This window comes from Hypanus sabinus, chromosome 10 (assembly GCF_030144855.1).
Source record: "Hypanus sabinus isolate sHypSab1 chromosome 10, sHypSab1.hap1, whole genome shotgun sequence".
NCBI lineage: Eukaryota > Metazoa > Chordata > Chondrichthyes > Myliobatiformes > Dasyatidae > Hypanus > Hypanus sabinus.
The window spans coordinates 118,984,126-118,998,060 of NC_082715.1; the positions used below are offsets into that span (position 1 = coordinate 118,984,126).

General features: G+C 40.3%; 1 protein-coding gene across 3 annotated transcripts in view; it reads right to left on the minus strand.

Moving 5' to 3' along the window:
- Positions 1-5,024: 5,024 nt before the first annotated feature.
- kif6 (kinesin family member 6) overlaps positions 5,025-13,935 on the minus strand; it is a 553,299-nt gene continuing 544,388 nt past the window's right edge. For all 3 annotated transcript variants that reach the window (XM_059982794.1, XM_059982793.1, XM_059982792.1), the window contains 2 exons: positions 11,496-11,602; positions 5,025-5,764 (listed from right to left, as the gene is read on the minus strand). In XM_059982794.1, coding sequence (XP_059838777.1) covers positions 5,748-5,764; positions 11,496-11,602 — 124 coding nt within the window. In that variant the 3' untranslated portion in view covers positions 5,025-5,747. The remainder of the gene's footprint in view (positions 5,765-11,495; positions 11,603-13,935) is intronic.

Consider the following 13,935-nt stretch of genomic DNA (forward strand, 5'->3'; position numbering starts at 1 on the left):
AGAACGAGGATTGATCTTATTCAAACATGCAAGATCCTAGGGGGTATTTGACAAGGGGGGATGTGAAGATGCTTCCACCAGTGAAAGACTCACCAACAAGGAGACTTAGCTACAAAGGTGCTAATCATTTGCAAACAAGGTCCATTAAAATTTCTTCTGTCAGAGGGTAGTGAATCTTCAGAATTTTCTGCCTCTGAGGATGGTGGAGGCCAGATTATTAGATATATTTAGGGTGGAGATAGTTAAATATTTGAAAGATTGAGGAATGAGGGCTTGGGACTAACATTGAAGAGGAATTGAGACCATACGTAGAATGACCATTGTCATGAAGTTGGATGTGTCATCTTTTATGAATAACTTGAAGATGGTTGTTGACTTCAGGAGGGCATGGAGTGACCACTCTCCGCTGAACATCGACGACTCCTTGGTAGAGATCGTTAAGAGCACCAAATTTCTTGGTGCTCACCTGGCGGAGAATATCACCTGGTTCCTTAACACCAGCTCCATAGCAAAGAAAGTCCAGCAGCGTGTCTACTTTCTGCGAAGGCTGAGGAAAGTCCATCTCCCACCGCCCATCCTCACTACATTCTACAGGGGTTGTATTGAGAGCATCCTGAGCAGCTGCATCACTGCCTGGTTTGGAAATTGCACCATCTCGGATCACAAGACCCTGCAGCGGATAGTAAGGTCAGCTGAGAAGATCATCAGGGTCTCTCTTCTCGCCATTACAGACATTTATACCACATGCTGCATCCGCAAAACAAACAGCATTATGAAGGGCCCCACACACCCCTCATACAAACTCTTCTCCCTCCTGCCATCTGGGAAAAGGCACTGAAGCATTCAGGCTCTCATGACCAGACTGTGCAACAGTTTCTTCCCCCAAGCTATCAGACTCCTCAATACCCAGAGCCTGGACTGACACCAAATTACTGCCCTTTTCTGTGCTTATTGTCTTGTTTATTATTTATTGTAATGCTGCACTGTTTTGTGCACTTTATGCATTCTTGGGTAGGTCTGTAGTCCAGTGTAGGTTTTTTTTGTGTTGTTTTTTACATAGTTCAGTCTAGTTTTTGTACTGTTTCATGTAACACCATGGTCCTGAAAAACATCTTGTTTTTACTGTGTACTGTACCAGCAGTTATGGTCAAAATGACAATAAAAAGTGACTTGACTTGGTTCTCTGAAGTCCTCCAGCAACTCTAAGTCTTCCTCAGCAACTTCATGTCCCAGCAATGGCAGAATCTACAGGTTCTAATAAGCGCTCAGAACAGACAGAACTGGCGTGGAGGCAAATCTTCCTTGATCTCCTGAGAATCTCTCGATATACAGAGGTTTTGCTGTCCTTTGACACTATATCAAACCCTTTCCCATTAGTTTCTAAACAACAGGCTAACAGAAGTGACATTTATTTATCTTAAATAAGGCAGTGAGTTTAGCAAACATCATGAGATAGCACTGTGCTATGGTTGAAAGGCCAGTGAACTTTCAATATCTCAATAAACATTAAAAAAAAACTTAAAAGGTTTCTTCATCAGTTGACAGAGTGATAGTTAAAGCTCCAGCTATTGTTTGACAGTAACCTGCTTCATTGCCTTTGAGTTAATTCCATTCCATTTTGCATGAGTGTTTTTGGCCATCTTTTAAACCATTAGCTCTACCACAAACAAAATAATGCATCGGGCTGAGAGACCACCTTCAGCTATGACCACAAGACATACAAAGCCGTAATTTAAGGTAAACAGCAAAGTTTCCAAATTCCTCTTTACCTAGGAATGTGCCTTTGGGACCTTGTCTTGCCATATAAATGTACCCCGGTTTAACTTTCAAACTTGACAGGGTAGTATACTCAAAGTCCCATTGACACCTGCATAAGTGTATTCGCCCATGCCACCATTCTCAGGTTTGTGGCTCTGATTATACTCAGTTAGCTCCATTGGGCAGTCCACATCCATTATCAAACTCCTTAAAAATGCACTCTATTCTAAATTGTTGTATAGGAGAAGGTTATCAGGAGTTATTCAGAGTTCCTTGACAATGGAGTAATAGTCACGAGAGATGTACAGCACAGAAATAGGAAATCAGCTTATGAAGCCCATAACTGATATTTTACCCTGATTTTACATTAATCACATTTGCTTCACATTCCTGAGGTCAACATCACAGATATTCTATCCTGGCTTAGCACATAGATACTATTATAAAGAAGATACGCCAGTGTCTCTACTTTCTGAAAAGCATGACAAGATTTGACATGTGATCAAAGTCTCCACAGACAGTGGAAAGCATTTTGACTGATTGCATCACAGCCTGGTGTGAAAACCACAATGCACAAGAACGCAAGAAGCTACAGAGAACAGTGGTAGACTCAGCCAGTCCCATCATGGGAAGAGGTCTCTCCGCCATCCAAAAAAAAATTCTCCAGGAAGCGATGACTCAGGAAGGCGACATCTATCATTGAGGACCACCAGGGCCAGCCCCTCTTCTAAATGCTGCCATCAGGCAAGAAGTATAGAAGCCTGAAGGCCACATCTCAAGGTACAACACTGCTTTGTCCTTATTGCCGTTAGGATCTTGAACCAACTTCAAAACCCTAATTATACCTCAGACTATATTTCTCACTCTTTTTCTCTTAATCTTGTATTAGTGTCATTATGTTTATTTTGTTGGTTATTTTGCACGTGTATGTATAATTTATGTTGTCAGATTTATGCCTTGTAATATACTCCACCACTGCTGCAAAAACTAAATTTCACGGTACTACAATGTGTCTGTATGCTTATGACAACAGTAAACTTGAACTTCAACTTGCCTGCATGGGTCCACATCCTTCTATGCTTTATCTGTCTCAGTGCCTGTATAAATACTTCTTAAGCGCAGAAGCTTACTCCACCATCTCCTCTGGCAGCAAAATCCAGATATCAGTTACTTTCTATAAAAAAACTTACCCTTCAAATCCTCTTTCAAACTTCTTCTACTCATATGCCCCTATTTTTGATACCCCTATGTACCATCTCTGGCCAGTGCTCATCCAAAACAGAGAAGGAATATTCCGGTTGGTACTGAGAGTCCTGAGGCCAGGTATTGGTGCTAAAAGAAGCCCCATGTAAATGGTGGAGAGATTACACCACTTCACATCGGCTCACTTCTCAGCCATCTCAGCACCTAGAAAACTAGAGTGAAGGAAGTCATGACAATGAGAACAACAGACGTGTCCACTGGACCAAGTGAGGTGAGGTTAAAAAGTGAATTCTAATCTCCAGGGTTTGAGAAGGGACCCAGAAATTTGATTAGTTAATGTCAAGATTGGTTGCTAAAGTTGTTCCAGTTATGAAAGAATCTGGTTTGATTTCCTTGGAGCAGAGAAAGCTGGGGAGGGGGCAGGGGGAGACTGATCAAGATATACAAAATTATGAAGGGCAAAGATAGGTTACCCAGTAGTAAATTTTTCCATATAGCAGAGGTGTCTGTAACCAGAAGCATAGACTTAGTTTAAGAAGTAAAAGGATTAGAGGGGATACCAGGAAGAAACTTTTCACCCGAAGGGTAACTGGAATTTGTACCACACTGCCTGAGAGGGTGATGGAGGCACCTATTTTCACAACGTTTAAGAGTTGTCCAGAAAAGCATCTGATTTGCCAAAATGTAGAAAGCTACACGCCAAGTGCTGGTAAATGAGATTAGTATAGATGGGCACTTATGTCTAGCACATGATGGGCTAAAGGGCTTGTTTTCATGCTGTGTTATTGCAGACAAAAGTAGGGTCTGACGGAGCTGAGGAGTTCAATACTCTGAAGCCAAAGACTTTAGGACTACAGGGAGATGAGTTTGCAGTAAGATAATATGTCCAGGAATACAATCACCCAGGATGGTTCTAACACAGCCTGTAGTTGCTGGAAAGTTGGCAGCTGAAAAACATTTTCTGGGAGTATAATTGGTGGTGTGGGTTAGCTCAAAGGCTCTCAGAAGAAATAGCAGACCATTTGTCTGTGACAAAATCAGCCTTCTGGATAGTCAGGGGATGCTGTTACCTCAAATGGAAGAAACATTCTGCTGAACTTTGAATAAACCAATGTAATTAGAAATCTCAATGAACAAGTGCAGAAAGCCAAAGATGACATTAGGTTCAATGTGATGCATTGGCAGAAAATAAAGTCTCTAGCATAGTGTTGGATTGTAAATTTGCAGTTGTAATGTGGAAAGGTGTCAGTAGAACCATAATTAGTGAAGTTGAGAAAATTATCTAGGCGGTGTCTGGAAATACTGATTCTTTAAATTCTCCTTTCTTGCATCCTCATTCATTAAGATTTCTAATAATAAAAGAGGTGAGCTGCATAGAGCTGGAAACTCCTGGGTTTGAATTTTCTGCTGAACCATTCTCTGAGATGGTTAGTGCTTATTCTACTGGACTGAGTGTAGAAAACTTAGCATCTCAGAGATTAGTTTGCTGAGCAGATCTGTGTGTGCTTTAAACCCGTGAGCTTTCAGCTCCGTGCCTCACACCTCTTTATTATTTTCTATATATTTTACTTATTGACATGGCATGGGCAATATTGTCAATCCTGATTGCTTGAGGAGCATGTACATTGGTTGGCCTGGAGTACATAAGGGGCCAGTCCAGCAGATTTCCTTTCCCTGAAATACACAGAGAACCAATGATTATTTTAATGATAATTTACTGCTACTGGGTAGCTTCTAATTTACATTCAAGGTTTTTTTTACTGTATATAACTTTCTCAGTTATGATGGGGAGATCTGAATCCATGCTTCTGAATCCAGAGCTGCTAATCTGATAGTTTAACTAGCACAGTATCTTTCCCATGCAATTCAGTAAGCTCATGGAGTTGCAGATTTATTGATCTGTTAATTTGTTGCGGTGAAACAGATGGTATTGAGAATATGTTTCAGGATCCTGAGGGTTTAAACACTGAACCTGTACAAAGACAGAGTTAGGTGTGATCTAGCAGGCTGCATTCCTTCTGAGTTGTCAGTAACCAATTAGGTTTTTAGCAACAAAGACTGCATTTGTTAAACAATCCTTTATTGATTACAATTGCTAAATTTGTAGAATTGCGCAGGTTGTATCATTAAGAAATAGACCACTTGGGCCAAATAGTATTTACAGTATGCCCTGAATGAGCATGTTCCCACCCCTCTTCAAACTATCCATTTTCTTCTTTATGTTAGCCTGAAATCTATATATCCCATATGTGATTTATTGTTAATTATTATACGTATATGGCCCAAAATTCTGTTTTAACACCTGCTGTGTTTTGCTTCTGCTGAGTTGTTAGTCCAGTAACAAAACCAGCAGGTTACTTTATTCCCACAGTAACTGTTGTTGATCAATCATGATAAAGCACCTATGAAAAGGCACAGATAGTGAACATGTCATTAAAGTTGGGGACTGAATGCCTACAGACCAGACTATCAAAGCTTAAAAGACCAAGGAAACTAAAGGTGGCTTAGGAACAACAGGGAGAGTAAATTGGATTGAAACTGATCGCAAACCATATTTATCAAACAATATCGCTGTAACTACTTGTCTTTTGCAGAGAAGTTGTGACAGTCGACTTACAGTCAGAAAGCACAGGCAGATAACTGACAGTAATATTTGCATCCTGTTCTTTCTGAAACACATCCAACATCAGAAGTAAAATTCCATAGTTCATTTCCTGATTTAGAAATGTGAGTGCTGCTTTCCAGACCCTTCCAAGCAACCACCTGGGCTTGATCTTCACCGGGAACTATTTGGTTCTTAGACCTGCAATGTAAAATAATTCTTTTAAGGTTTGCATTTAAAAACATAACATTGCACTTTCACTGAAGAATTGGTGTCTCAGTTCAACATTTTTTTAAGTGCTGACTGTGGAGTTATGCCCAATTATATTTGGGGCTAATGGAAAGTCATACCAAGCCATTCATCACCCATTCTTTTCTTGCTCCCAGATGTATTTATTTGGCCACTGGGTTGGGGCTTTGCTGGCTAGTCTGGTATTTACTGCTCATCAGAAATCTATGTTGAGCTCAGTTCACTGCAATCATTTCAAAGGAAAATCAAGAATCAAAGATATTGTTGTGAGCTTGGACAATGCATGACTCTGGACCCACATATCTCTGAGCTGGATGAACAACTTGCTGAGTTCAGGGTGATTCAGAAAGGCTATAAACGATGGCTTACCTATGATGTCTATCAGTGAATAAAAGGGAATGAGAAAGGCATTCACTGAATGGCAGGTGTGCACTGGGCTCAACATGAACTCTAGCAGTGCTGGCTGACTTCCAAGATTCCTCAGCATTACACAGAGAAATCCCTTCTCAAATTCTAAGCCAGCTCTGCCCTGGACTAGAATCAAGGACCCCATTTATTTCATTTGGGATTTGAATTCGTGGTTTAACTGAGCACAAAAAAATTTAATTTATTTTTCATTAACTTCATTAGAATAAAATAGAACAGTACAGACCCTTCAGCCCACGACATTGTGCCAAACTAATTAAGATAGTAATTAAAAGCCTCTAAACTAGTTCCTTTTGCCTAGATAAGGCCTGTAGCCCTCTATTTTCTGCATATTCATGTGCCAATCTAAGAGCCTTTTAAACGCCATTATCATATTTGCCTCCTCTATCACTGCAGGCAGTGGATTTGAGGCACCACTCTCTGTGCAAAAATCTTGGCCTGCACATCTCCTTTGAACATTCCATCTCAGCTTAAATGCACACCCTCTAGTATTAGACATTGTGAAAAGATACCAGCTGTCTACTGCATCTAAGCCCCTCATAATCAAATAAACTTCTAACAGATCTTCCCTCAACCTCCACCACAAAACTAAGTGTGTACAACCTCTCCTCATAGCCCATGCCCTTTAATCCAGGCAGCATCTTGGTAGACCTCCTCTGTACCCTCTCCAATGCTTCTACTTCTTTCCTGTAAAGTAGGCAATTAAAATTGAATGCAATACCCCAAATATGACTTAACCAGAGTTTTATAAAGCAGCAAGTTAAAGCTTCACATTTTAATTTATTTCTTAAAATTACATATGTAAGCTTGTTTTCAACGCCTTTGGATGTGAAAGACATTTACATCCTATTAAAGAGCCTCAGAATAATAAAAGTCAAATCATTGCACTAGGCTGCCTTGCTGGCAAAGTCTGTCATGACATACCACACACAACACTGCTTTGAGCTAGACACTGCTTGATTTCAGGGTGCAGAGACCAGTGAGATTGACCTCTGCTTCTGGGCTAGGCCATTAGCACATACATTCTAATACAGGTATCAGCCAGGTAAAGCTCTTCAGCACATTCTCTAAGGCCTCCATATATGAAGCTGTGCACATGTTTTGAAGTTGATTTGTATATGCTTATGTTCCAGAATCTCATTAGTCAGTGGTCATTCTATTGCTCCCTGACCAGCGTTGTGTAACTACCTTCTGAACCTCTACGGCCTGTATTTGAACTTGTGCACATAGAGCAGTACAACATTAGACAAGCCATTCAGCCCATGATGTTGTGTCAATCATGATTTCAATTTGTATTAAATGTCCTCCTCCTGAGTATCATTCATATCTCTCCATTCCCTTCATATTCATGCCTACATATTTAAAACCCTCTTAAACTCCACCAGAAATTAGCAGCATACTGTAAAGTTGGAATGGAGCTCACAACACGGCTGCCATACGTGATGCCAACTTGACTGGCAAAATGACTGATTCCACTACCACCCCTGGCAGCCTATTCCTGCCACCTACCTCTTTCTGCATAAACTACTTGCATGTTCTTTGGTGTTTGACATTTCTATTATCCTAACCCTAATGCTATCATTCCTTTAATCTTTTTGTCCTCAACCTATTCCCCTACTACTGTGATTACTGTCCCCCTGCCATTCTAGTTTAGATCCTCTTGAGTACAACTAACCAACCTCTCAGTGAGGATATTGGATCCCCTGCACTTCAGATGCAGACAGTCTTGTTTGTACAGATCTTATCTCCCATGGAAGAGAGTCCCAAGAACCATAAATATGAAACCCTCCCTCCTGTACCAACTTCTTAATCATGGGTTGAAGTGCACCATGTATCTTTCTCACCACACTAGCACATATCATGGGTAGTACTCCTGAGATTAAAACCATGGAAGTCCTACTTTTTAAACTTTCTACCTAGCTCCTTAAAGTCCCTTTGCAGTACTTCATTATTGCTCCTGCCAATATCGCTGGTACCTATATAGAGCACAACGTCTGGCTTTTTCCCCTCCCTTCTCAGAATGTCTTGTGCTTGTACCATCTCATTCATCCATCTCAGAGACCAAGAATGGCTTGACAAACAATCTTCTGGAGGAACTCACTGGGTCGAACAGCATCTGCTGGGGTCAGGATTTGTTGATTTTTCAGGTCAAACCCTGCATCACAACCTGAAACAAAAAAAATTCCTTTCCAGCCACAGATGCTGCTTGACCGAGTTCCTCCAGCAGATTATTTGTGGAGCTAGATTCCAGTATCTGTAGTCTCTTGTGTCTCCATGATTGGCACTTGGCTCAGTTGTACCTTGTCATTAAAATTATAGCCTTCTAACTCATGCTCCTCCAGAAGTTTACCTTCCTGTCCTCTGTAACCTCCTCCACCCTACAACCATATAGAAGTCTGCAATGCTCCATCTCTAGCTACCTGCATTCCCTGCTTCCTTTGTCCCTCCCCACCACACCACTGCATGACTGAATGTTCAGGTGCCAACACTCTGAAAATGTTGTCCCAAATCTCTCCCCTCCTGTTCAAGACATAGCTTTTTGATCAATGTTTCAGTTATTCATCCTTAGATCTCCTTCTTTGGATTGGTGCCAATGTGGGTCTGGTTACACTTCTATAATGTATCTTGGAACATCTTACTGTATGTTGCCATCAAATTCAGATATTGGATTATTAGTTGCGACTTGGTTCCATACATCAGCATGCTGATCAGTTGAGGGCCATTTGGTCCAAATGAGACCCTACAACACTAAGGATAGTTAAAGGTCGAAAGAACAACAAACAGAAGAAACAAAATCATTCCTCTTTCAAATGTGTCATTTCTGCAATCACAGACTCCACTGTTTACTGAGTGCCAGAAGCCAGTGACAGATTAGATAATAAAGCAATGAATCACATTAGTGATAGCACCATCTGTCCACAGTCAGATATCAGCTAGGCAAATGGAAAATTCGGATGCGAGTGTAAAGAAATATCCATAACCTATGAATAACCTAATTGCCTTCTTGCTTCCTGTATTATCAATCTTGTATGTGTGTAAGACTAATTGGGAATTCAAATTACATGCTTTGTATGAGTATTGTAGATAGATATACTGTATGGAAATGCAAACTTTCGGTGATCTTCTAGCCTTCCAAATGGTCAACACTTTCCAATAAAGCTTTCCCATTGTTGCTGGCCAATTCCCTAATACCAGTGATGGGAAAAGTCAAGTGTAATTGACCAGCAGGTTCATGCATCCTGGCATAGAAAACACTTCCCATATGTATTTGAATATCTTTCCTGCAATCTGTTAACATAGTCTTTGCAATAAGATCCATCTTAATGAAATATTTACCAGAGAGTGGGCAATTCTACCCTGTCACACTACCTTTGATCCCTCTCGTATCTTTAAAATGATCAGATTGTCAGTCTAAAATATAGGACAGACAGAAATCTCGAACTAATTAATGGGATTATTGTTGTCTCTAATCCCCATCAAGTTTAGTTACTTACAATACTAAGTTAGTTTTTTGTTGCCCATGTATCAAGCTACAGTGAAAAACATTGTTTATCATATCAGTACATCGATGTAGTACAAGGGGAAAGTAATATAATGTTACAGTTATAGAAGAAGTATAGTACAGGTTGACCATGAGGTGCAAGGCCAAGGCAAGGTAAATTGTGAGGTCAAGGGTCCATTTTAGCATACAAGAGGTAGAGTTATTAGTCTTATAACAGCAGTGTGGAAGCTGTCCTTGACCTGGTGGTACATAGTTTCAGGCCTTTGTACCTTCCTGATAGGAAGAGGGTAGAGTTAATTTTAAAATAAAGAGCTTGGGCTGGAAGGCTTGTGAAAAAGAAATGGTTCAGGAGCAGTAGTAGTCCACTTGGACCTCCAATTTGATGGGAAAATGCGCAGTTTAATTATTTTGTTAAAAATTGTTACTTTTCCAGCATTTTTGAATAAATATCATTGGCAGATGGCTAGAAATTGAGGGGTAAAGTTACAGTAAAACAAACAATTTTTTGCAGGCAGAAAATGTGCAGTCTTTCCAAGGACAACAACCATTGCTTATAAACACTTTTCCCATTACAAAATGTTCCAAGGGATATCACAGAAGTATTTTCAGTCAAAGCTACAGAAAGAGTTATTGAAGTACAAGACAGCTTGGACAAGGACACATCTAACAGCTGTGGCTCACAGCTCCAGCAACCCAGGTTCAATTGCCCGCTTCTGTTTTATGTGAGAAACCTGTTTTTCAAATAATGTCTTCTAGATTTAGATTCTCTAACAAGAAACTCCCTCTCCACATCCACCCAAAAATCATTGTACTTTTCAATTAAATCAGTTCTTACTATGCTAAACTTCAATGCATACAAGATAAATTCCCATTCCAGTTAATAGCTTAGTGATTCTCTAATCCGCTTCCAATGTTTTAAATCTCTTAAATAAACAATCTAATCCTGTACACATTGTTCCAGATGTCACCTCACCAATAACCAAAGCATAATTTCCCTACTCTTATACTCATTTTCTCTCACAATAAAAGACAACATTGTGTTAGGTTTCTGTTCACTTGCTGGACCTGCACATTTGCTCTTTGTGAATCATGCACTAGGACACCCACTTTGTTCTATGTGTCAGAGCTTTGTAATTTATATTTGTTTTGTTCTTCCTCATACTTAGTTAGGAAAATGTCTGTTCATTCCAGTATTGGATGGATTTAACAACATAGAGATCAGGGTGATGCGATAGAACTGGGTGTCCTCACTTACCGTATGTATTATAGACACTGTTGCCAATTTGAATGGTGCTACCAAAGATAAGGTAGGAGTTTTGTATAAATTCTTGAAGATTCCCAGAATTAGAGTTACAGGCCTGGATGGTTCGCTGGCTTTCAGGTGAGGATGGTCAATGGTCAAATATCCTGAATGCCTATCAGATACTTTCAAAAGGCAATCATGCTGCTGGAACCTGCTTGATGGTAGCATATAACAATGATCTTCTTGATGGTTGTTTATAACAGAGCTTGCTTCCCTGCATATAAATGCCCAAACCCTTGATTGAGTGCCTGTGACATGCCCCAGGGAGTTGGGTGGCAACTGAGTTTATTGAAATTGGACAGTGTCTTCACTGTACAGATGATTTTGGGTAGATCACCTCTGAGCTTCTTTCATTGTAATAGTTGTGCTGGGTCATGGCATTGCCCCAGTTCCTTTCCTCAACCACCAACCCTGCACCCCTCAGATCATTCTTCCCTGAGAGCTTTACTCACCTTTCTTCTGCATGAGGTTTTGCCTTGCCCGCACAAATGCTAAAATGTCAGCATCTGTTTGCCCGTCACCGGTCAGAGGAATGGAAGAGCCAAAGTTTGAGGGCACTCTGGGTGAGACAAGAGAGACATGCGGAAAAGCAGTAATACAAAATCTCACAGTAACTTCAGTCAAAAGGAAGTAAAATTTATACGTGAGAGAGTTTACGTGTGTGATTACACTTCTGTGTGCTAGTGCATGCACAACCACTTATTCTTCCTACAAAAACAGCAGCTAAAGTAAACACAATTCAGTTTTTCACAAGTGGAATATCTATTATAGAACAACTTGCAGTATAGGAAATGAACAGCAGATCAATCAGGCTTTATCTGGAAGATAAGGGCTGTTTTATAGCCTGCTGTTTTCTCACTGGGTCAACCAGTCAACTGGATGAATCTCGTAGTTTCAAGATAAACTTGGTATCCTGGCCACTGCATCTCGCTCAACTCTTCTGAAGAGTGGTTGGTAGGAGAGGCAGTGATGTCAGAGAGTGATGAAAGGATAAGGCAGGTCAAACAGCATCTGTAATTAATGTGGCAAAGTTAGGATTATTGATTCTATAGAACACAGACCAGTGGTGTGTCACAAGGTTTGGCACTGGGATCTATGCAGTTGCTCATTTATTCAAACGATTACCTGTCACTGGCCAAAACAAAAGTGGTGACAAAAACCGTAAATAGGACAGAGACTGAAAATCTGGCTGAGTGGTGCCATAACAACAACCTCTCACTCAATGTCAGCAAGACTAAGGAGCTCATTATTGCGTACAGGAGGAGGAAACCGGAGGTGTGTCAGCTAATCTTCATCAGGAGAACAGAGGTGGAGAGGGTCAGCAACTTTTAATTCCTCAGTGTTATTATTTCAGAGGATCTGTCTTGCATCCAGCAAATGTACCTTTACAAAAAAAACATGGTAGCGCCTCTAATTTATTAGAAGTTTGTGAAGATTCAGCATTTCATCTAAAGCTTTGAGAAGTTTCTATAGATGTGTAGTACAGGGTATATTGACTGGTTACATCATGGCCTGGTATGGAAACAACAATATCCTTGAACAGAAAAGACCACAAAAAGTCATGGATACAGCCCATTCCATCATGGCTAAAGTTCTGGCCACCATTGAGTGCATCCACAGGGTGCATTGTCATAGGAAAGCAGCATCCATCTTTAAGGACTCCCACCATCCAGATCATGCTGGCATCAGGAAGGAGGTACAGGAGTCTCAGGTCATACATCACTAGGTTCAGGAACAGTCACTACCTCTCAATCATCAGGGGATAACTTCAATCATCCCTTCACTGAATTGTTCCCACAACAAATAGACACACTTTCAAGGACTCTTCATCTCACATTCTTGATATTTATTGCTTATTTATTATTATTATTATTTCTTATTTTCTTTCTTTTTGTATTTGCAGTGTTTGTTCTCTTTTGCACATTGGTTGTTCGTCCATCCTGTCAGATGTGATCTTTTATTAATTCTATTGTGTTTCTTGTATTTACTGTGAATGGCAGCAAGAAAGTGAATCTCAGGGTTGAATATGGTGACATATATGAACTTTGATAATAAATTTACTTTGAACTTTGAATGTGACTGCATGGTTAGTAAGTTTGCAGATGATACTAAAAGAGGTAGTATCGTAGACACTGAAGAAGGTTATCAAAAGTTACAGAGGGATCTTGATTCGCAATGTAAGTGGGCCAAAGAGTGGCAAATGGCTTTGAATTTAGAAGTGTGAGGTATATTTTGAGAAGGGCAAAACCTGGGTTGGACTTATACAGTGAGTAGTTAGGCCCTAGGGTACGTCATGGAACAGAGAACTTAATAGTCCAAATACCTAGTTTACTTAAAGCAGTGTCATGAGAAGGTAGAGTGGTGAAGAAGTTGTTTGTTACTGACACTCATTAGTCAGGGCAATGAGTATAGGAGTGAGAATGCTATGATGCAGTTCTATAAGACACTGCACGTAAGCTATTGAGTACAGTTTTGGTCACTCTGTAACATGAAAGACATCACTAAACTGGAAAAAGTGCAGAGAAGATTTACAAGGATGCTGCCAGAACTCAAAAGCCCAAGTTAAACAGAGAGGCTGGATAGGCTAGGATTATTCCTTGGAATGTAAGAGATTGAGGGGTGACCTTATGAAGCTGTATAACATCATGAAGGACATAGACACGACGAACACGCATGGTCTTTTCCTAGGGAAGGGGAAATAAAAACAAGGAGTGCTGGGTGGTTAGTGGAGGCAATTACAAAAGAGGCAGTTTAGAGACTCCTAGAGAGGCTTGTGAATGTCCAAAGAATGGAGGGATATGAACATTGTGTAGACAGAAAGGATTCGTTTGGTTAGGCATTGAATTACTGATTGGTTAGATCAGCACAATAATGTGGGCCAAAGGTCCTGTT